Source organism: Caretta caretta, chromosome 3 (assembly GCF_965140235.1).
Source record: "Caretta caretta isolate rCarCar2 chromosome 3, rCarCar1.hap1, whole genome shotgun sequence".
Lineage (NCBI taxonomy): Eukaryota > Metazoa > Chordata > Testudines > Cheloniidae > Caretta > Caretta caretta.
In genome coordinates this window covers 106166055-106191288 of record NC_134208.1, presented here as the reverse complement: position 1 = coordinate 106191288, position 25234 = coordinate 106166055, and the positions used below count along the sequence as shown (strand labels likewise).

At 43.3% G+C, this 25234-nt stretch overlaps 1 protein-coding gene across 3 annotated transcripts; it reads right to left on the bottom strand.

Annotated features, from left to right (window-relative positions):
- Nucleotides 1–4374: 4374 nt before the first annotated feature.
- Nucleotides 4375–24048, bottom strand: TNFAIP3 (TNF alpha induced protein 3). Of its 3 annotated transcripts, none has more exons than XM_048844420.2 (9): nt 23748–24048; nt 18793–19105; nt 13771–13961; nt 13333–13480; nt 12991–13161; nt 11599–11779; nt 9225–10138; nt 7514–7746; nt 4375–6491 (listed from the first exon to the last, which is right to left on the bottom strand). In XM_048844420.2, exons 2-9 carry the CDS (start codon nt 19088–19090, stop codon nt 6222–6224), a joined length of 2406 nt encoding a protein of 801 aa, XP_048700377.1. In that variant the 5' UTR covers nt 19091–19105; nt 23748–24048; the 3' UTR covers nt 4375–6221. The 3 variants fall into 3 exon arrangements, with proteins under 3 accessions (XP_048700377.1, XP_048700375.2, XP_048700376.1); XM_048844418.2 differs by lacking the exon at nt 23748–24048 and adding an exon at nt 23205–23719; XM_048844419.2 differs by lacking the exon at nt 23748–24048 and adding an exon at nt 19985–20148.
- Nucleotides 24049–25234: the final 1186 nt, after the last annotated feature.

Here is a 25234-nt window from a genome sequence, read left to right as displayed (position 1 = left end):
AAAGTTTTTGCAAGATCAGCACCTAACTTAGTGTGGTGCGGTTCTAGTCACACTGTATAAAGTTAAGGTCAGTGTAAGGACTGGGGCCTTAGATACTACAGTGCTATATTGAATCATAGAATATTAGAGATGGAAGAGACCTCAGGAGGTCATCTAGTCCAATCCCCTGCTCAAAGCAGGACCAACACCAACTAAATCATCCCAGGCAAGGCTTTGTCAAGCCGGGCCTTAAAAACCTCTAAGGATGGAGATTCCACCGCCTCCCTAGGTAACCCATTCCAGTGCTTCACCACCCTCCTTGTGAAATAGTGTTTCCTGATATCCAACCTAGACCTCCCACACTGGAACTTGAGACCATTGCTTCTTGTTCCATCATCTGCCACCACTGAGAACAGCCTAACTCCATCCTCTTCAGAACCCCCCTTCTGGTAGTTGAAAGCAGCTATCAAATCCCCCCTCGCTCTTCTCTTCTGCGGACTAAATAACCTCAGTTCCCTCAGCCTCTCCTCATAAGTCATGTGCCCCAGCCCCCTAATCATTTTCATTGCCCTCTGCTGGACTCTCTCCAATTTGTCCACATCCCTTCTGTAGTGGGGGGCGGGGGAGGGCAAAACTGGACACAGTACTCCAGGTGTGGCCTCACCAGTCAGAATAAAAATGCCTTAGAAATACTTAAGCTAGCTAAATAGACATGGCTATGCCAATGACCAACATTGTAAATAAATACAACTTTATGCTAGGTACTTATATGGCTCCCCCCATATAGTATCTGAGAACCTCACAAGCTAATAAAGTATTTATCCTTACACCACACCTCTGAGGTAAAGAAGTGTTTTTATGCCCATGGGAAAGTGAGGGTATAGCTACACCGCAATTAAACACCCAGGGCTGGCCCATGTCAGGTGACACAGGTCAGCAAGGGGTATTTAATTGCAGAGTAGACATACCCAAATTGCCCAGAACCTTAAAAGCATCTAAGTATCTAGCTGCCTTTTTAGGCACCTAAGTCCACCATTTAAGCACCAATCCTATAGGCATGATCAGAGCACACCTAACATCGGTTACCTGCCCAGTCCCCTCATCAGGAGGCAGGAAACGGGTAGGTTGAAGGGCAGCAGAGCACCTATACAAAAGACAGCTGGGTACACAGGCACACCTAGGGCAAGCATTGGACAGGTACTGAGCGTGAGCAGGAAACAGAGAGAGAGTTTCAGCTGCTAAGGCATAGGGCCCTCCAGGAGAGGGCTCGCAGCTGAGGATCATGAGCAGAGGGAGGCACCTAACTCTGGCTCATCTGTGCACTGATTTCAATGGTAATTTTGAAAATTTTCTCTGAAAAAAAAAAAATGAAGATCAGGCCACCCATGGCATTTAGTTTCCTAAAAAATAATATAGATGTCTAATTTTAGGTGCCCAATAAGGCTATAATGAACATAAGCACTGGTGTACTGGTAATTTGGGAAGTAACTATCCTGCACATTATGGGCAAAAGTCTCAGGTGTGTAAATAGGTACAGCTTTACTGAAGGAAATGGAGCTATGCTGATTTACACCAGCTGAGAATATGTACCACCTGCAGCATATAGCCCATGGAAACCCCTTATGTTGCATGTGGGATCACACTTTATTTTTAGAGATCACTGTATATGCCAGGTCCAGGCTGTGGGCAGCTTGGCCTAGGGATTAGCATCAGGCACAGACCAAGGACACAGGAGCCAATTAGCAGGAATTAGGCCAAGTCAAGATACTGGGAAGCCAGGTTACCAGGAGGCCAAAATCAGATGACAGAACTGGAGGACAGGAACCAGGAGGCAGTTACCAAGAGTCAGGCCAAACCAGGATACCAGAAGAAAAGAACAGGCAGAATGCAGCCCCACTGTTCAGAGAACTTCCAGTTTCTGCTTCTTTCTTAATTAGGGGCTGTGGCCCAATCAGGAGCCTTGGAGCTCACCCAGAGCGTAAGGGTGGGGCTTGAGCCCCAGTTGGGCTTCATGGATCCTGATCCCAGCTGCTGCCTGCAAGCTGCCAGGTGGAGGATTGGAGTGTGAAGATTCCCAACACCTCATGTGGTGACCCCAGCACCACCTTCCCCCCCATGGATCTGGGTTCAAGGCCTGATATCATGTCATAATGACTTAGTCTTTATGGCCACCCATTTGGGAAACTGGAAATCTGTAATTTACTCCTAAATTTCTATTAGCACTCACTGCTATCAGTGAGTTGGTGTGCTGCTGTCTCGACAACCAAGCAGAGGGGATGGTTGACTACACTCGTATTGACTTGAATGGGAGTCACTTGTATCCCTCAGCAGGAGAATTAGGCTTTGGACATAAGGATTTTTTTCTGAAATAATTTTTCCATACTGCTAGTGTGTGGAGGGGCATTTCTTTGTTTTGAGATCTATAGTCTAAAGCACTGATGGCTATTTCAGAATGAAAGACTGCTATGGTGTAAATTACTATTATTATTAGGTAGTTGGGACTAACTCAGTCAGCCAAACACGCCTCTCTCATTTCCATTTGATTGTATTCCTGATTTTCAAAATCCTTAACTTCAGAAATTGCTACTGGATTAACAGTAGTCTCTGCACTGAGGCGTACAGGGACTATAACAAGATTGGCTAATTAAATAAGACATTTGACCACTGGCTGAAGGTGATTATGGGAAGGATTGACACAAACCCATTTACCCCTACTCACATGGCTTTCTGACCCAAAGTAAAAAATGTGACATTTTATGCTCTTGTGTGGGTGTACTGCCTCAGCCATGATCTGGTTCTTATACTATAAGCTCTTCAAGGCAGGGCCACCTCTCCTGAAGTTATTTGCATGGTACTACCACAATGTGACTGTGACCCTGGCTGGGGCCTTTGGAATATCAGAGTTAAAAAGTAACTGTAGTTAGGTGAAGTCTATTTTTTTCATGAGTCACATGTAGCTTCATGCTGTCTCACTGCACTGTTTCTCCCTATCGGCCTAAATGGTCCATTACCCTAGATCAGCACCGTGAAAGTGGTCTTGCAGCCTAGTGAAAGATCAACACAGGCATTTCTTCTGTGACCTATGCTAAAGGATGGCATGTGACTTTCTTCTTTTCTGGACCAGAGGTTATCTACTAGCATAATATTGCATTACAATGAATTGCCATGTCTGCTGGTGTTTAACCTCAAGGTCACAGCTAACACGCTGACCATTCATTTTCCCAGCTTGGCTCACATTAGAATCACTGCGTAGGTAATAGGGCACCCTGGCCTTAACAAAAATAAAAATGACTCCTGTGTGACACCATATTACAGGGATTTATAAAGCTACAAAAGACTGTTTCCAAGCTCGTTCTTTCATAAAAGTGTTACTTTTTTGGTAAGAAAAGAAACCCGGTCAAACTAGGGTTTTTATTTAGTCATCTAACAGCAGAGCTCTTTAGTAGTAGTCAAAAAGGGAGACACCCCAACTATATTCTTCTCTTGCAATACAGGAAAGAAGAAATGTAGAAGCCCAAGGAGAAATACTAGGTGCCCAGGCAGAGGTCATCAAGCTTCAGAAGATCAAAATCCTCCCCAAAAAGATTAGGGAAATACCAGGGTGTGTGAAATATATTTGCTCTGTCATTCCCCCACAACTAGATCACACGAGACAGAGTGTGTGCTCATTTACATAAGAGACATCAGAGTGATATAGACCTTCATGTGACTTTAGAGTTATGAGTAATGGCCCCAGAAAGCTGCAGAGAAAATATCATGGGGATTTAATGCTTTCGGTCGAAAAAACTTCCTTCCTGGGCTGAGAAGTTCCAAGCAACAGGGCTGTCGGTTCTTAGCTTTCATTACTCACCATGGGTTCAGGTCCTGCTGAGTGTCCTGAACTCACACAGACTTTAATGAGAACGGAAGTTACTCAGGATCCACGTCCCTAAGGATGTTGTTTGCTTCACATGCAGTATCCTGAAAGGTGTGGAGCTCTTTTTGCAAGACCACTGACTTCAGTAACACTTAAGCATGCTCACCAGCAATAGCACTTTGCTCCTCAAAGGACTGGGCTACATGGTCCAAATTCAGGAAAGCACATTCTTACGTCTTGTTCAGGACTACGCTTCAGGGCATGTTTAACTTTAAGCACATGCTGAATTGCTGTCCTGAATAGAGATGCTTTCCTGGGTCAGTGCCTGTGCACCTAACTATATGTTCTTCTCCCACTAATCATGAATGTAAAATATCAAAGTTAATCCTTCAATAATTTATTTCTTTATATTGGAGAATTTTTTTTTGCAGTTATACATTTACTTAGTCGACGTTTGTGAAATTCAATGAGTAAATTATTTTACTAAAAAAATTCCTAAAATGTGCAAATTTCAAGTTACATAATTTGAATAATATAAATATCTTAACAGTTTCACATTTATTGTAAAAGATCACAAATATATATAAAAAAGTTCAATAACGAGTGGTTTTGGGTTGGACACAGTTGCAAAAGATTCCATTTGAAAAGTAGATCAGAGCAGCTGTTGTACATGGTGCTTCCTCCAAAATAATAGCAGCAATAAAAGCTGAAAAACTCAGGGATGGGGTGGGATGAAAATCAGAGGAAACAAGGCAAGTTTGCTAGAGAAAGAAATGTAGCTTGAGAAGTGGAGGCCTGAACTCCAGGAGTGAAATCCTGGCCCCACTGAAGTCCATGGCAACGCTCCCTTTGATTTCCAACCTCAAACAGCAGCAACAAAAGCCAGGCCATACCATTCCTGCAAATGTAAATCCAAACCTCACTCTAAAACCAGGAGGGATACAAACTTGCAATCATTAGACATGGACAGCAGCTACAGGAGCCACAGAAGTGGCCACTGTTGTGTACCGTGGAGCTTACTTTTAAACCTTCCTTACATTTTGGGGTTGGTTACAAAGTAATCTCTAACATATGAAGGAGTAAGCGGCAGAATTGGTCTCTCAGCAGCAGGGCATGGGCTGGATCTCATGAATGACTGTATGTATATATTTTGTCCAGGATACTCTGCCGCTGTAGAAAACCAAGTGTTACAAAAATAAAATAAAGTCCTTCAGCTGAACAAACAGATACCCTGGAAGGCATAAAAATATCTGAGCAGCAACTGCAGAGATAATCAGGGCCCAATCCTGAGATGTGTTGTGCCCTTAACTCCCAAAACAGGAGGTGATGGTTCTGACCGCTGCACAAGAGGCGCTCGTCATGTTGCAGGATCGGGCCCTCGATGCCAGAAAAAAAAAGGGGGGGGGCAATAAAATAAGAAAAGAGCAGCTTGCACAGCTTTGACTGCAATGTGCTTCCTCCTACACCAAAGCAGACAGGGTCAGTTTGGCAGCAGCATTGAAACCTAGGGCTGTTTCTCATACCTTGTGGTGGCATTTCCTTCCCTAGGGGATGGGGAGGGGAGTGTTCAGGCCTCCCTTCATGTAAATGCATTTGTAGCTGATGGTCATAGGCTTACTCATTGGGTCCCTATTATTTTTGGGTTTTGGAAAGGGAGGTATATTGGTTAAACATGTTGACTGGGAAGGCTGCGAGTTGTCCTTCATTTCTGACTTCTTTCTGCCCAGGGCTCAGCAAACACAGAACCAACCAGAACACTCTACATGCAAGTCAGAGCTCTTAGACAAAGGCAACTAAGCAAGCAAAAACAAATTTCTTATCTACGTCCTCACCCCCAGCTCGCACCAGACTCCCCTGGATGAGAATGGAGTCCTCTCAAGAAAGGTCAGCCTCACACTGAGCAAAACACTGACTCAGGCCAATTCAAGAAGCTCTGCATCTCAGACATTGGTTGAACGTTCTTGCACTCTGAATGATCAGTTCTGACAAGGTGCAGAGGAGGTATTAGTGCAAAGGCAAAGTCTTCTGTATTCAAATGCTTTACTTTGCCACAGTATGCACTCTAGGAATTTTAAATCCGAGAGGAGAGGGAGTTTGGAGTCAGCATTATAGCAGATCATTCCTGCAAGATTCCTCTGTGCAGAAAGCAAACTGACTTCTCATTGGTCCATGTATGCAGTGTTTGTATTAAGTGGATATTTATTCATACTCATGGACATAAATATGTACAAAACCAGACAGCTTATTTTCCCCCTAAAGCCATATATATGTCACACGGTTCAAATGGACCGTGCCATGGCTGGCCTCTTAAGTGTTTTGGACATAGCACCATTTCAGCGAGGTAGAAGCAGATGTTGCTTCCTTGCTCTTTGCCAGCACTTCTCTGCTAGCCATACAGCTCTTTGAACCGGTAGCATTCATTGCAGTAGCCATTGCACTTATTATTGCCATAATGATCACAGCCAGTGGCTCGGCAGCGCTGTTTCGGAGGCTCTTCTGCAGCTGGCCCTCTAGGATTCCCAGACTGAACTCGCTGGCACTCCTGACACAGCTCATCATTTCTGCAGGCTAAGTTGTTCCTACAAGAAGTCGTGGCACACTTTCGCTTTTGGCTCCCCACTGTTGATACCTGTAAGTCTCTGTGTTGCCCAGTTCTCTGTAAAGATTAAAAAAATAAAACAGAAAAAAACCTGTCAGTTGCAATGCTGGCAGCATAAGTGGCTTTTAATTGCTTTGGACGCTGCTATGTTTTGGTATTTAACCACTTCAGGTTTGTTCAGTATACAGTGGCAGCAAGAAGTGCTGCAGCACTATTTACAAGAGCTTTCCAAGAATCTCATTTCCAAAGCACCAGCCTTTTCCATTTCTAGGTAGAGACTTCCTTCTTCTGAGACTACAGTAGAGCACAAAGCTCCAAGCTTGTTATGGGCCAGGATTTATCAGACAGAATCTTAAAAGGCTTTCATTTATTATAAAAAGTTTCCTCCCTGAAAACTCTCTACTTAACACCTCCGCCCCCCCTTCTCTCCAAAATTAACTAAATAAAAGGTGATGCTGGACATTACTGAAGCTGACTAACTTGCCTGATGTGGTTTCACAGCTATGAAGGGGGAGATCTCCAAAAGCACTCAGCATTGGCCTATTTATTCCTAGTGAACTTGATGATAAAACTCCCATACACTTAAATCTGAGCAGAGCTAGGGCAACAGTGAACACGGTTGAAAAATCCATCCCCCCTCTGGAATCAATATGAAGCAAGGCTAAATCCTATATACAGTAATCTTGATGTGCTGTACTAGATTTTAGAAACTGTGAAATGACTTGGCTGTGTTGCCTCAAAGGAGTGTCAAAGAAAAATCTGTAGCCACTGATGCTGTTCTTCTATGACTTCTCCAAGGCTTTTCATGCTAATGGGACAAAGGCTCTTGCAAGATATTTTGTGGTGTTCATCACCACACTGTCTGCTGTAGATGTAACATGGGAAAGACTTCCACACCTCCCTGGTTGCTCAGTTCCGGAAGGCAGAGTAGTGACTTACTCAAAATTTTCCTTTTCAGAAAGTGGAGGTGCAGTAACGTGGGGATTTTCTATTCTACAGTTGAAACTGTTCATTAAGATATATTAGGGTGAAGGGTACAGGGTTCAACACTGGGGGAAGATTCCCATAGTTTCACTTACTTCAGATTGTCCCACTAGCTGCTGTTCAGTCCTTATGGCTTCACGGAATCGCTGAGTCTGTGCTTCAATAAAACATTTCTGACAATACCCTTCAAGCATAGTGCTGCCCAGGGTGCCACATTCTCGCCCCAGGCAGGAAATGGTGTTATGGAATGTGGCAGCAGAGGTCCCAGGCTGTCCAGAAGCAGGAGAATTCCTTTGAGACCTTCTCTGATGAAGTAGTGAGGCACTGCCTACCATACAAAGCAAGAAGAGAGAGGTTATTTGAATGAGAACAATACTTTTGATTACAGAAAAGGCAACACAGAATTCTTTGGTCTCCAAAACAAGTCATCTAGCCTCAAGTAGGTATGAGGCCACCCCAAATACTCAGAACAGATTCACCTTTTTTAAGATATATAAATAATGGTGGCTACTAATCTTATTTTTAAATCAGAAGTTGCTGAAACAATTCAATCAAAGTTTGCCTCCTTCTGTACTTTCAAGTTAGATCACAGTTGCTAAAAGGACCAGAAGCATAAACCTGACCTCACTGAAGTCAAGGGAAATTTTGCTGTTGACTTCAGTGGATCCAGGATTTCATCCCAATATTTCCCTGCAATTTCAGTGGAATGTTAAATAGAAGTGGTAGTGCAAAGGACCAGCAATGAATGGGCTACATTTCACTGGTTTATTAAAAAGCCTACATATACAGATTGCTGTGGAATACAGTATACACAACTGGAAAAAATTATGTTGTGAATGACCTCTGAAAATAAACTGCTAACACACATAACTGCTACCACATGATCTACCAGAGAGCTTCCATAACTTGAAGGTATGTGAAAAGTTTCAGACCGTACTCCACTAGTGTCAGCAATGAGCTATTCTGCAAGACAGATGCATTATTTCCCTTCCTACACTCATCTCTTGGTACTACCCCCGAGAGATCCTTGCTCATTTTAGAGAAGAGTAGTAACAGGTAAAGATTGTATCCTTTGATTTAACTACAGAATATTGCCCATATGAGGGCCTGACTTCACATACAACACAGAACTAATAAAAAATGGTTAAAATAGGCACATTTTAATAATGTAATTTCCCAAACGTGACCACTACTAAAGTGACTGCTGATCTTCTAATATAGAACCACTTTTTTTTTTTTTTTTAAACAGAGTCTTTCTTACTTAACTTGCACAGGTAACTTCAATAGCTACATCAAGGATGAATGCGGCCCTTGCATTACTAATGAAACCTGACTTTAGGCAGTGACAATGAAGTCGTATTTGACTGATTCCTACAACTCCTATCACTGTGACATTAAGGCACTTTAATTACAGACAATTCACAGCAAAACACAACTAAAAGTGGTTTATGGGTGAGATTTTTCAATAGCACTCAGAGCTGGCCTAGCTCTCCTTCCACAGTAGTCAATGGGAATTTTACCACAGACTTCAGTGGAACTGGGCCAATCCTGAGTGCTTCTGAAAAATCCCACCCTTATCTTGTACCATGGTTTATACAAGAATAAGTGTGTCAAGGATATATTCTCATCACATTAATGCTGCTGCTCTACACCACTGGTTGGCCCATCCTTGATATTTTTGTATTAGCACCACCTCCTTCCAACGCTTCCTCTCCCACACAAAAAACTCCCACAAAAACACCCTGTATCTTCAGAGACAATGACCTGAAGCTAAGGTGTTAGGGAACTAAAACTAGCTTCACTTACCATTGTTTTCCCTGTACTCAAAGAAGCATAGAGTGCAAAAGCCTTCATTCTGAGGAGTCCCAAAAAACTTGCAGCCAGGTTTTCTGCACTGGCTACTTCCATTCCTTTCCTCCGAATTGTGAGCAGCCTGAAGCATTACTGCGGAAGGCAGATCGTTGCTGGGTGCTGCATGACAGGAATGCTGAAGGAGGCTCTGCGATAGCTGTGAAGGGTCAGAGTGAGATCTCTGATGGAATGTAGGCAGGAAGCCAGGATGGGCAATTGACAGCTCTGTAGTCCTTTTGAGACAAGAGCTGCAGATGCCATTAAAGGTCCTGTTCGTGTCCTGAAGGCAGATTTTACATGTCACACTGTTTAAATGTCGCAGGTTGTCCAAGTTGTTAGAAGGACTGAGCTGTCTGGAATTGTGGCAGCGTTCACAGAGTCCATTGTGTTGCACATTTAACGTAAAAGGGCAGTTTGGAGTCCTGCATTTCATAGCAGTGGTTTCACTATACAGAAAAAGGCTTGGAGCTGTTGGAGGAGCAGAATGAGGCCCTGTGACTGGCTCCTCAGATAGCCCTCCCCCGGGCTCACAAAACTCAACCCTAGATGAGCCTGCTCCAGTCGTCCGTAGCTTTTCAGATGCTGTTTTGGTGCTTGGTCTCCTTGGTTTATTTCCCTGTTGCCTCTGCTCAAAGCACTCATGACAATAGGGCTGGGTGTTCACAGACATAAAGAAGGGGCAATTGGGAGTTTCACATTTCACCTCTACAAGAGACAGCTGAGGTAAGGACAGTTCCAGTCTATTCCTGGTGGAGGTCTCCCTCGTAATAGGCTCATTGTTCTCTTGCCATTTCTTGTACTCATGCTGTACCAGTTGAAAGTAATCTTCCACCAGATTTATATCTTTGGGTAAGTTGCCTTCATCTAACCTGAAGACCAAATAAGAAAACAAAACAATCAACATGTATATCAGTGTCTGAAAGGGGCAAGGAGTGGGCATGGTATTGAATATAAGCAACACTGGATGAGGACATATAAATTTAAGGAGGTAAAGAGATAATTATTACATATCCATATTGCTGAATTAAAAATACACAATGGTAAATTGTAGCTTTGAGTGACATATTTTGAAAGTTGTCTAGTAAAGTTAAATGGAGCCTTTCACCTCTAAATAGTGGTTTGATACAATCCTAGTTGGTAGTATTCTCAGAATGCTGGCCAATGCAGTTTTCAGCGTTTAGCTGTAGGCACATTACAGCTCATTTGGAATGGAGTAAATTGATGTTAAAAAACTCCAAACTTTTAGCGGCCACTGAAGTCCAGCACTCCAGGGCTCAGCTCAGAGTAAACTGGGAATTTTGTAGGACCCACCAGCCCACTTTGCAAACAATTTCCATCTCTAAAGATGTTGATACATATTTTTTAAATGCCTACTCCCATTTTTGCTTTGATATCTAAAACTGGAAACCCTGCTTCTGTGAAATGAGCAGATGTCCTGTCCTGGCTCAGAGAAGTTCCTATTTGTCTAGTGTCCACATCACAAAAAAAACCCCCACACTGCAATTATGTTAGAGGCCACAATTGAGCAGATGTGGAGAAGTGATCCATTTGGTACAGGGTTGAGGCACATGAGCCCAGCAAAAGGGGAGAAGTGGTCTTTCCACTGCCTATGCTGCACGTGGGTGGGGGATTTTAATTTTCAAGGCGGTCAATCCAGAACCTTTCAGGAGCAGAAAGAACACTTCCTGCACACGGGGACTGGAGTGAAAGGGAGGTTGCAGGGAGTCTCTCCCTCATGCATCTGTTCAGGAAGTGGGCAGAATGTGGCTGTTAGTGTGCACTCAGAGCAAAGAGGAGGTTAGCACAGCCAAAAGCCCTCTACATCCAAAGGGGCATATCCTAAGTATAAGAGGGTGGGCATGGAGTCAGCCTCCTGCTCCTCCACACTACACCCCTGCAGTGTTCTGCCTGCGGCTGCACTGGACAAGCAGAATGCCGGAAGCTAGTGCAGTCGGCCACAACAGCTGCACACTTTCCCCAGTGCAATGAATGTACTTCAAGGCACAATTTGCCCAAAAGCTATTTAAACAAGAATGCGAGTTCTCATTTTCAGTCACACCCCTTTACCTACCTGGCAGACAACAGGACTAATTTATTAACTACCTTATGAAACTAAAGACTGGAAATTGCAGAATTTAAATTTAAGCCTGCTTCAAGCTAACATCTTATGCCACCAAAGGTACATTATTATTAATAGTGACATGATTTCATAATGGTGTATATAAATATGCATGTTGCTGAGAAAGAAAGGAAAGACTGAATACATTATCCTATAAGACTTTTATCAGCAACAACTATAAAGCTGTAGGAAGAGAACACCACCACTCACTTTGCAGCATTAATTAAATGAGTTGTACCATGGTCCCAGCCTTGCACCGGAATCTCTATCACCATCAGGTACTCTTTCAGTAGCTGCTCCTTTCCCATCTCCTCATTGTCCATCAGAAAGTGCACCTTCAAGTCTTCAAACCTGCCTCGTTCACTGCTGACCAGTGGGACAGCCCGGATTTCTGTGTGAAACAAAACGGGTGAGTTTTACGAAATGGGAATAACCGTGAAATATGATGAGCAAAATATCATCCCTTCATTCTGTTTACTCTGAAATTCAGCAACAGTGCCTGTAAAGAGCATGCATGATTACATCCCTGTTCCCAAACAGTGCAGATGGAATGAAGATGCTCACTAGGGCATGCCGAGAACCATTTGGGGTTTCAATGTCCTAATACATTTTTTTATACTTAACCTGGATAGGACAGTTTAGTTTCTTGAACCTTATTACAGGACAATTTCCCAGTATGAATCTAGAAAGGTGTTCTCCCATTCACAACAGGGTACACAAAAAACACACGGACAAACACACAGACAGAGATGTCACTAACCCCAGCCACATGATGTAGACGAGCCCTAAAAAGTGCTTCCTCTGCTGCAGGGCACCAATTAAAGTCAGTGCATTGCAATAAATTTCAATACTCTGCAGCAAAGGCAATGCTTCAGACTGAACCCATCGATAGCTAGCCATCCACTAAATGGTGCTTTAGTAGCAATAGGTACTGTGGCTCCATATGACGCAACCTTTGATTCCTCTCCGGAAGCCCTAGCACAGCAGTCCCCAAACGTTTTATGTCCCACCCCCGCCTTATCTGTAATGTAATCTGTCCGTGCCCCCTCCTGGGGGTCGGGACTGGGAGCGGGGCCGGGGGCTGAGGCTGTGCCTGGAGCCACTGCTGGGGCCGCGACCAAGGCCAATAGCTGCAGCTGGGAGTGGGAGCCGTGGCCGGGAGCAGGGCCAAGGCAGGAAGGCGGGAGCAGGAGATGCGGCACGGAGCGGGGCCAGGGTCAGCCCAGCATTGAGGCTGGGAACCAAAGCCGGAGACATGTTCCCTCCCCACAGGGGCTGGCCCAGGCCCCACTGTGCCCCCCCAAAAAATGTTCCTCCGCACCCTCCCCCCTCAGGGGGCAAACCCCACAGTTTGGGGACCGTTGCTCTAGCAGGTATATATATATATCATGTAAACTATTTACATTTTGAAGACTCTGTTGAACATTTAAATAGGAATATATCATTTACATTTGTTGTGTCCATTTTAAATGTAACTCTTGATCAGATTATATTTTAAATGTTTTACTGTCAAGAGGGGGTAAGGGGGCAGAAAACACACAAATACCAAAAATCATACAAATCCTACATACAGCCCAAGCAGATAATTTGAATACAACATACCTGGCCCGCTGTCCTTCAGAGTGACCAGTGATGTGAAATGCATACTGTCATATCCCAGGACAATAGGATATCTATAGCATTCTTCAGCTGGCCAACGGAGAGGCAAGTAAATTCCACCGACGTTCAGTGGAGAAAAGCTTGAACCAGACTCCAAGCTTCTCAGCATTTTATCTATTTAAGGAAAAAACACTGAATATTAATAAGGTCAAATTCCTTTCAACTATGAGACAAGTGTAATGTGTTATTTCTGTTGTTTTAAAACACTGCAACAGAACATTTACAAAGACATATATTTTGCACTTAACATTAAGTCATAAAAGGCAACTGGCATGGAGGACTCACCTGCAAGAACTATGATCGGCCTTCTGAGGATGTTAACAAGGACAAATATATGGATTTCTTCCAGCGCATTGTACTGAAACCCGCTTCGGGCCACTGATGTTTCTGTGGATGTCATTCTGACGAGATTCTCCCATTCCTCTTCCCAGTTCTGAGGAAAGAATTAAATATTCTTTAGCACCAGCTCACAGACATGTAGATCAAGAACTGGTTGCAGCACAGCATATCAAAACCTGTCTCCAAGCTATTAATCTTTTTCTTTTCTTCCAAAGAAAAAGTTTCTCAAGCTATCTACATAACGATCCTTTTTTTCTTCTTAGGATTGTTGTCATAATTGTCTCTCACCCTATAGTCCCACCCAAGCAAGTAAACATGACCAAGTCTTCGCACTCAAGTTAGTTTACCCCGATGTCATAGCACTATGCAGTCAAGTTAATTTACCCTGGTGTTATAGTGGAGTCCTGTTTCTACAAACTCCTGCGATTTAAGTGTCTCTCGTTGCCAACGAAGCTTAAAGTTGTGCGTATCCACTTCCTTCAGAGCGCTGAACAGTGTTTTCCGCAGGACCAGGTCAACATCTTGAACACCCCACATGTACTGGGATGCAGCATGCAGGAGGCAATTACCATCACCTATGGGAAAGTTACTGGTTACTTTTAAAAAAACAATTCCGTAAGAAGTAGCAAAAGGAACAACTGGCCCATAAAGCACAGTGAACAAATTCCAAGTTATATAGTTCAGACCTGATCCTGAATTCCTCTCAACAGTCTCCACTAGTGGGGTTCCTAAGGTGGAGCTTAGAGCCCCTCTCCTTAGGAAAACCCTGAGGGACGGACGGAGGGATGCCAAAAACTACCACCCGTTCCCTCCTGAGTTGACTCTCCACTGGATGCAGGGGGGCAGGCTGTGGCAGGGAGGTATAAATCCCACCTTTCCTGCTCCAATCTGGGTAAACTAGCCCATTATATCTGACACTGATGGGCAAAAGGATGAAAAATTACAATAAATCAACATGAGCTAAATTTTGGGGTTATTTGCAAATGCCTCACACATAACTAAGTTTGTCTTAAAAGGATAAATCAATCATAAATTTAAACAAAACTACAAAGCTTAAGAGAACGTATTAAATAAACGCAGTAAACAGGGATTTCCTCTACTCCACAAGCATTGTTTACTCTTGTTTAAGATGCAACATAGAAGATAGGGATTGAAAATACACGGGTCCAGATTTGGGGACTGTGCCAAATGCATAGCCGGGGGGGCCAGTCTAGGGCTCAACTATAATGGATGACACTGCACTGCAAGGCCTTGCATTTTGCTGTGTTATATATGACAGAAGAGTCCTGTCAAGAGGAAAAGCAAAAAGAAAGTAATAAGTGACCTACATGAAACAATCTCTGCTGCTTTTCTAGGGCACCTCTCACCCTAATACTGAAGTGTATTGTTCAATGTCAGGTGTCAGGTTAGTGAAAAATGTCAGAGACTTGTTTCTTTTTGAAAGACAGAATAAAAATGATAAATAAAATAATAATTTGGTCTTCATTTACACACAGCCCCTTCCATTTAAGAATCTCAAAATACCTTACAAACATTGCCTGAAGCCTCATAACTCCACGGAGAGGTAGGAAAGTATTATCCCATTTTTCAGAAGGAGAAGCTGAGGCGCTGGGCTGGGGTGGGCAAACTACGGCCTGCGGGCCGCATCTGGTCCCTCAGACCTTTTAATTCAGCCCCCCGGGAGTGGGGTCAGGAGCTTGCCCCGCTCTGCCTGCCCGACGCTCCCAGGTGTTCAGGTGAGACCTGCGTGAGGGCATGCATGTTACTGCAGCTGCACAACCCAAAAGCGCCATCAGAGCCTGGAACGTGTAAGCCCACGTGCCTGCTACTTGTTGGCTTAGGTTATTCTGCTGTTTTAATATTGTTAATTTTCCATTGTTGAGGATAAAACAAAGAGTAGTTGGCCAGGGAGTGCCAGCTGCATTGTTCACATTAATCAAAGAGGGTGTGGAAAGGAGGTAAGTTTGGTTTAATTATTGTAATACTTTGTTATGATGGTATATTTATAATCGTAAGTAAGTTTTAATGTTGATTTCCACTAAAATGTATCTTTATTAAATAAAGTGTATTTGAATATATCTGAATTGTTAATTTCATGAGCATTCATGGCCCACCATACAACTTCCATACCCAGATGTGGCCCTCAGGCCAAAAAGTTTGCCCACCCCTGCTCTGGGCAGTTAAGTGACTTACCCAAGGTAAACACAAGAAAGTATGTTAAGAGCTGGGAACAAAACCTGTTTTTAATCCCTCCCCCAATCCTGGGCTTTTAACCACATGCCCCTTCTTCCTCCCCAAGGGTATCCTGAAAGGAAGACACAAAGAAACTATTCTTGGACACCACTGGGATTCACTGTTCACTACAAAGGGACTTACGTCATCTAAGGACACGAAGACACATTAATTTCCTTGTACATTGCAAGGAGGTTAACAAAGAACCAAGAATTTGTATTTATGGTAATTTTTTAAATCTGAAGATACCAACAAGAAATTATTTCAGATTATTTCCAATGTATCAGTTTGTTACATACATTAGGAGCTTTAAACCCCTTCCCATTCTCATGACTGCTGTTCTCCAAAGGCCTAATCAAATCAAAGCCATGCACAAGGTCTTGAGCACTCCATGAATCCTTTGTAAACTTGTAATTGGTTACAGACTTGCTGAATAATTTTAGGCCTTCTGAATAGGGTGAAATTCATTTTCTGATTTCCTAACCTTCTCTTGCAAAATCTCATTTAAAACCACATATTTTGGGCTCAGAATCAGGGAAAAATACACAATATTAACTGAAAAGTCTTCTGCCTGAACTAGAAGAAATTTGACATAAAAGTAAGACAAGTAACGCATCCTGTTAAAATTTTCCCTCTGCAAAATCAAAAGCAAAGATAAGATTTTTTTTTATTATAGCACTTACTTTCAGTTCTTTATTGAGAACCACCCGTACAAAATTCCCTATACAACACTTGGAATTCCCCAGGGTTAAGTTATTTGACTAGCAATTGAGCAACAGCTATTGTACTTCTTGTTCTGATGTATACACATCTGAACTATGAAGTACATACTGGACTTTCCAAGTGGGTGTGGTTAGGGTGAGCTGGAATGACTGCCTAATCATTATACAAGTGAAATCTCTACAGCCAATAGACACTGGAATTTTTTTTTTAAAAAACATGGTTTCAATTTTTATACCTCCTACTCCCTTCCTCATTTACTCCATTCTCATATTCTCAGAGCATACATGGTGAATCACCCAGATATATACTCTTTTGTACATATTAGGTAAAGTTCACGTTACCAAAATCCTAGAAGAAGCATTTGTTTCCTTGGCTCTCAAAAAACTGCAGCTGTAAGGAGTTCTAAATAGCAAATCCATCTTTGACTAACAACTGTCAAATTCACTCTGTACACATCTAAAGATTAAGTAAATGAACTCCCTTAAAAACATTGTTTTTATGCTATGTGAAAAACTTGTTCCATTCATCAAGACTTAACACTGTTTCCAGGGAAATTAAAGGGGTTCCTGCACGCCCCACTCCTACTCTGAAGCATCCTTCCCTCCAACCCACACTGTTTATCTTCTTTGTCCTGAACAGGCCTTGTGTTGTGGTGATTTTGCATAAACCACAGAAGGTAATGAGATGCATTTCTTCTTCCCCAATGCCTTGCAGTACCAACAGCCCCTACTGACCTGGGAGCAGTGCCCTGAACTCAATGCAATTAAAAAAAACAAATAAATCGCAGTTTTAACATCCCAGAAATGCCTCTAGTACACATATGTACAGGCGGTAGACAAGTCACATTCTGAAACCATTGCATTATATCCATTTCAAATAATGTCCTCCACTCCTCACCCAATCCAGTAAAATATATTCAGCGGGTGCTGTGCAGTTCCTTGTTATGTTAATAGCAGGACTGGGCCTAAAATGTTTCTATTCATTTCAGGGAGCAATCCACTAGATTATACATTTCTTAGTTAATCTGTTTGACTGAAATATATTGTGGGTGAGGTAATATATTTTATTGGACTCCCTTGCCTCTCTAATATTCTGGAACCGGCATGGCTACAATTATACGGCATGAAATAGATCGTGTGATACAACACTTATGACAAGATTACTTATTTAGTGTTTGCAAAATGCTGCAACAAGTGCTAAATGTGGCCTCAGTCCTGCAATGAACTCCACATGCGTAGACCCCCTGCATCAGCTCACGGAAGTCAGTGGAACTTTGTGCAAGTGGACAATTTATGGGGGGTTCATTGCGGCATCAGGGCTTCTATTACAGACGTATAGACCTATTTTGTTTTCTTAGTAGTTGTGTTAGTTACCACTAGACGATGCTTCTATGTTCATGATTAGATCTGTATTACTCTTCATAAAATTTCATCATATGTAGGAAGAGTAGCAGTAATGGGACACTGTAGATTTTGAGAAAGAAATATGAATGAGGGGGACTGGGTAGTGTGTATGTATGTCCATATGAAAAGAAATGATTGAGGAACATGCAATATTTCACAGCTCACACTCTCATATCCATTAGAATTTACCGCTAATTAATTTAAATATAAGTCTCTTGCGCACAAAATCTTTGGACTCTAGCCCCATGATCTACTATATTTGCCCTGTTTTCTTTAGGAGATACTATAAGACACACATTTATAAAACACCTCTCCCAAATCATCCCCAAGACCCTGAAATAATATAAAATATATTAAAAGCAGTACCACATGCTACTTTTCTTTAACTCTCATTTAAAATCAACGGGAATTATGCACCTTGCTATACATGTATGTAACTGTCATTAATGACAATCGCAGCTATGCACAAGCAGGGAAAAAAGAAAGCCCTCTTATCCCATAACACAATTCAGCATTAGTTAGCTTAATCAGGGGATGACTCCACAGCCAGAGAGCTAAAGGCTGGAAGTCTAAGACACTCCAACTGATACAGTACTTAGAGTTATACCAAAAAATCACTAACAACCGAGTTCAGCCTGCAAACTACAATGATGAGGGGTCATAGTACTATACTAACTACTAGTACAGAATCAGGTCCTTAGAAGGCATCATGGAAAATGCCAGCATTGTAGGGGTTGAAGTCCTCATTGATAAGGACATATCACTCTACCATACCAAAGATTTATGATATTATTAAACGTCCATGAACCTTTCAACCTGTTGATATATCAGTGACGCACACTGTGCATCCTCAGAGATTAAGAATTGGTTTGGCATATTGTGTTAACAGGATTTTGATTTGTGTTGCTAAGATAAAAAAAGACACATTATTTTAATAAAGCAACTATGTTTTTATTTTAGCAATGCAAACGACAAGCCTATTAACACAACGTGCTACATCCTTATGACCCTGTCTTAATACTAGTGGAATGACACACACATAGCTTACCATTAGTCTTTAACGGCACAAGTTTCCTAACTTCCCTGCACCAGTTCAGCTTCTTCTGATGTTCCAGTGAGCTCTGGGTGGATCGGTCAATTAAAGCTTTCTGAAGGATCTCCCGAAACTGAGGACAAAACTGGCACATTCTGAACATTTCTACTGTATATCTGTACATAGTTTTAAAGTGATGAATTATTCCATTGGCGGGTTTGACAAGGTCTTCAGGAATTCTCTCCCTAATCTTCACAGCTTTCAGCATATTGCTCAGAGACAAAGCTTGGGGAAGAACTTGTTGGCCAGCCATTTTTTGAGAAGAAACCTGAAGGAAAAAAAGAAAAAAAGACCATTCTTTTAGTCTTACTTAATGTACATCACAGGACTCTTGCTGGTATAGATATTTAGACTGCAAATTCTTTAGGAAGAGATCTTGTTTGCAACTTTGTCTGTAAACAACACAGTCCACAGTGAGCACTATATAATTAATATGAAATCCATACCCAAGAATCTCTTAGCATTACTCAGCTATAGATCCTCAACTACTAATCACAGTCTCTTTACTCTGTCTTCTCTTTAATAAAAAAGAGAATATATTCATAATGAAATTACAGCACTTTTAAAAGGAGAAGTTTAAATGAAAGTGGGGTGAAGAGGAGGGGAGATCAAGAGGATGGGAATTTACAACAAGAGCTTTGTCTAATCAGCAATGGAGCAGGGTAATCTCCAGTGAACCTGTTGAACTTTAAGCACAGTTTACGCTTTCAACTTGACCGTATGCCAGAGAAAACTGATTCTGACCACTTCAGATTTACCCATGAGTAGCAGAGCTTACATAAAGCAATGTGATGTGCAGTGCAAAATTAAAAAGCGCCCAGACATCTAGAATAATTACATGGAATGTTAGCACTCAGCCCAAGCTTATAACTTCATATGATGTTTAAAACTAACAAAGCAGCAAATGAAACATTTCTAACAAGGCAGGCACCTGGTATAGAATAAGACACCTACATAAGAGGAACATTCCTTAGGTTATGTTAACACTAGAATTATTGCAGAGGCACATGCATGTGTGCGTGGGGGTGGGGAGGTACGGAATTAGAGGCCCATTATTACTCAATGGTAAATCAACAGAGCTGAAGAAGCATTTCCACTTCGCTCAAAAACCCCAATATTTTTCCATTGTGGGGCAAGTAATGCTCACCGCCATTTGCCCCTTTCCTCATCACACTGGATAGGGCGAGGAGAACATAAATCCATAGATCTGAAAGGCATTCCACTGGGGACCAGACGTCTTACGCTTGTTCTAGGAAAATCAGGTCTTTTCACAGTGTCGGGCTAGAGCCAAGTGTGAACACAGAGTACATCCACATGCCTGTACTTCCATTGGTTCTCTCAGTGCTCACCCCTATTCAATGTTTTAAAATTAACTTTTTTCTAGGAAAGTAAATGCATATAAACCTTAAATGTTCCAGCACTTGAGAACCCAGCAAGTCTTTTCTCATCAAATGTCTTAAAAGAATATTACACCTATATTGTGATTTCTGATTTTGGGCCAAACAGAGAGGGGCCAATGGCAAATGAAAACCAAACTTCACATCTGTCAGGAAATTGTCCTCTCAAGTGATAAGAACCTGGAGGGGCACAGAGCAAGCAGGGGGAAAGGCATTACAATCTCACAGATACACCAGGAAGGGAACCCCCTATCTGCAGAGGCAGAGATATCCTGCATGGAAGACTGCTCCTCCACATACCTATATTGGCCTCCCTCTACATCTGCCTGGCTCTGGTAGCTGCCATTGTGATAGCTCCCCTGCAGCTGGTCAATAGCTACAAAGGGAACTGCCTAGCAGTTATTATTGCCCCAAACTGCTCTGCCTAGAGCTGCTTTGTACATCCCCTACCGAGACTCTGTGATGGAAGAGCTCAGTGGGCACGCTTAGAAGAGTTTCTGTGGAGTCCTGGGTGGCAGTGGTGGGGTGTCTGATGCTGAAAAAGCTGTATACCCTGTATCTGCTCAACCCGGGGGAGTTCTGTCCTCTGCTCATACAAAAGGGGGGGTGTGAGATATGGCCATTTGTCAGGGCCATTATGTCTTGGAACATGCAAAGAAGGCACCTTTTATAAGCCAAGACTGCATATTAAAAACATACACGCTACTGGATGTTTTTATAAAGTATATATGTTAACTAACTCATGTCCTATCTTGTCCATTTCCCCCAGTCCCAAGTATCAGTAGAACTGCACCTATTTTCCAGATCATACAAATTTTTAAAGTTAAAAATGGAATGAGAGAGACAATATAAACAAAATATTAGAATGTCATCAATTTATTATATACTATAATCCCAGCTGCACTTTTCTTTACCCTCTTCAGCAGCTTCCAATCCCTAATCTATCAAACCCTTATGTACGCAAGGAGACTCATTGAGTCAATGGAATTTTTTGCATGAATAAGGACTCCTCACCTGATTATGTGTTGCAAGTTTAGGCCCTGGAAATGGATCTTTCCAGTATTAAGAAACAATGAAACACCCAATTTGTTTATCACTAAAGAAGGTGTATTAAATCTGTGTGTTATTCAGAACTAGATTTCCACCTCCCCTTTATTCCAAGTGCATTCCCCCTTCCCCCCATTACATGTGAAAACTGCTGTCTGTGCCGTTTATGATTATTAGTTGTCAATTTAAAAAGAACGATTTTAAAAAAAAGTGTGTAAAATAGTACAATTTAAAAAACAAAACAAAAAGCAGTTTATACCCAGATAAGATAAAGAAACCAAAGCACAGAAAATTCTTCAAGATGTTAAAAAACAAATAAAAAAATCTGATCTAAGTCATTTGTATGAACTCTGTGAAAAGGTGCAACCAAAAATTATTTAAAAATCAGCCTTCGTATTCAATAATACTTTTCATATTTATGTAACTGCACACAGAGCATTGGATGGGACTCAGGAGACCTACGTTGTATGCCTGTCTCTACCTTTGGCCTGCTGAGTGACCTTGGGCCAGTCACATCACCGCTCTGTGCCTCAGTTTCTCCAAATGTAAAATATGGATAGGAAAAGGCTACCAACCAAAGCACTTTGAGATCTACTGATGAAATGTGGTATATAACAGATGGGTATTATTAGGGCAATCTTGCCCGATACTTTAGTACCCTCAAATTTCATTAACTTCAGTGGCGCAGGGATGGTCTTTGTGTGGGCCTTGTACTTTGTATGGCACATTGTCAACGTTTAACAAATAATAACAATTTTAAAAGAATGGGAGGTGAGGGTATTTAACATCTCACGCAAGGCAATCAACATCTAGCTGGATCTGGCTTGTTGGTGAACTATGATGGTCTGATTGTGAAAGAAACAAATGTAATTCACCTAGCAGATTGAGGGGGCATTGTTTCAAGGTGAAAAGTTGGTTGTCAGGCATGAGCAGGATTTGTAAACCTAATAGAAATATAATAGCTTGGCTTTTCAGTACACCAGAGAAACCACAAAAAAGGCCACCCTAGGCCACTGGGTGGCAGGATGTGGGACACCAGGTCCAAACAAGATGGGCTGGTCAACAACTTCATTAGAAGCCTTTTAGGTAATAAGTGTATAAACCAAAAAGAGTAACATCTCTGAATGCTAACTACTGTAACACTGATTTTTTATTAGTTTTTATCCAAATTAATACAAAAAATTATCACTGTTTAATTACAGTTGATATATATCATCTTCATAAAGTATCATAGTACACTTTACAGCAAGTGGTTGAATAAGGAAAGAACACTTTACAGAACTGGGTACAGGTAAACAATCAATTATGCTCCCCTTTCCATGCAAAATTACTATTAATTTATACTGTGTTCAGTTATCGTGTCTTGCCACAGTTTCCTACCTAGCTCATGAGTGTGATAGGAAGTTTGATTCACTGATATTTATAAAGTACAGTACAAATTAATAAATGTTTAGCAACTTCTATTCTAGGGGCTCAGATGGAACGTGCTACGTAAGTATTATATATTAATGTACTTTGTAACTAAGACCAGATTCTTACTTTAAAAAGAAATCTGGAACTACTAAGTAATAATAAGGGGGTGTTTTTTTTAAAATCGCAAATAGAAGGTTTAAACATATGTTTACATACATTATACTTCTGCTGTAAGATTTTAATAGAACAGACCCTGGTTCTGAGTTTGCAGTCCAGCTCTGTACCCCCTACTGGGCAATTTGACATGTGTACATGCAGCTTGTTTTTCTTCAAAATTGCTCACTGTTGGAACCTAGCAATGGTGGGAGCATCAGTTTAGACAACCCACTGGTGTTTTACCCACTGTGTTGTTGAACTCTACCCAGTACAGGCCCAAATGACAGTGGCAATCTGTCTACACTAACACTCCACCAGTGTTATAATGGTGGGAAATTGGAACAAAACTGTTACCGTAAAGACAAGACGATAATCGCCAATCCACTTCTCCTCCTCTATCGCTGGTATTCCATAAGCCACCAAATAGTTACACACGATGCGTTTTTAAAACAATCAGAAGAATAGGTCTTTCATAACTACCTACATGAGCTGTCATCAATAATTATGTAACTTACAACACCACAGCGGTGTGTCAGTGCGTAATTACACGTATACGTGCCCCTGCTTCTGTCTGCTCTCCAAATCCCCTTTCCTCCTCCTATTTACGTTCTGGAATGGCCGGCGAAGTTTTTAAAGTCAAGAACACCCCAAACTATCCGAGATGGGGGCATTAAAACACAGACCTGTTAGACCTGCTACAACCTGCTGCCGCCGCGCGAGTCAGAGTATTTGCTCGCGTTACCAAACGGGCCTCTGAAGTGCACCCTCCGCCACAGAAACAAGCCAGAGATCCACGCCAGGGTCACCCCCAGGGTGCCCCAGGCCAAGGCCCGGAGCAGCCATCACGGAGCCGGCAAGCAAAGCCACTATTGCAAAGAGCAGCACAGAGCCCGGTACCTTTCTGCAGTAGGGCTCCTCCAAAAGCGCGGCGCGGCGGGTAAAATCCCTCTCAAAGCCAATGCACCAAGGTCCGGGCAGAGCCAAGCTGGTGAGCCATGAATGCCCCGACCAGACGCGGTTGCAAGAGAAGCAGGCTCCTCAGCAGCCTCTGGCTGGGCTTCCCTCAGCCGCCCCCTCCCTGCTGCTGCTGCCGCCGCCGCCGCTGCTGCTGCTGCGCTGGCTATAAACTGGAGTAAAAAGACTCTTGTTTTTTCCTTTCTATTTTACTAAGCAGAGAAAAAAGCCCCAGAGGAGCGGGGATTTCCACCCCCGCCCCCCGCGCCAGGGACTTTCCGACCTGTGACACGCCGCCGAACAGCTGCCGCCTCCCTGCGCCGCGGCAGAGCGGCCGCTAGGTGGCGCTGCGCCAGCGGGCCGGCCCCGCACCCCGCGCCGCGGCGGCAGATCACACAAGCCCGGCAGCCGCCGCCGCCGCCGCGGCCCGGCCCGTCCCGTCTGAACCGGAGAAATTCCTCGGCCTTTGCCGCGGGGCTTGCCCGGCGTGAGTCACCGCGGGGCATTTCGGCGCCGGAGCGGTACGTGTTGGGGCGTTTATTCCTTTCCCCCCTCTCCTCTCCGCACAGCGGCGGCGGCCCTCCCTCGCCTTGCAAAGCGCAGCTGCCCGGCGGGCTCGGGGCCTCCCGCGGCAACCCCCGCCGCCGGGGCCAGGCTGTGAGCCGGGGCTGGTCCTGCCCCCCGCGCAGGCGAGGGCTGAACGGGTGGCCGGGCGGATTTGAGTCCAAACAGGCCGCAGTCGTGAATTGCGTGTCAGGCGCCCTGCCGGTGAGACGTGTCCCGACGCCTAGCCCTGGTGTACCCACCAAAATTGTCCCTGTTTACACGGGCACCGTTAAAGCGGTTCAGCCTTCCCAGGGTGTAGGTAGTGGTATTAATAGGGGTTACACCAGTGCAGGAAGGCACCCTCATACAGGTATAACTGCACCTACACCGGGGCTTGTGCTGGCATAACTAACCAGCAAATACACCCATACAAATGGGTCTGTAACTCAGGCCTTATTTGCACCATTAACTACTCAGGGGTGAATAATGTCAGTCTGGTGCCCTAGGTGCCTGTAGCTCTGCCCTCATGGCCCTGCCCTTGCACTGGTGACTCTTCCTCCCACTTAGAGTGGCACTGATGGGGGGGGGGGGGAGGGCTTTCTTCCCTCCCAGAAAGGCAGGGGGCAGCAACACAGAGCCCTTATCTCTCCCTTGCCAGGAATGACAGTTGTCCCCCCTTTCATGATCAGTGTGGGTTCCCTCTCACCCCCAAGAGAGGTACAGGTGGTGAGGGAGGTTCCCAGTATTTACCCCACCTGCTGGGATTATCTGCTTGGGTGGGTGGGCCAGGACCACTGCACTCTTCTCTTGCCACACAAAGCTCTCTGCTGGCAGGGTCCCCCAGAAAAGTAGGTCATGGAGTTGACACTCCATTAAGATGCATG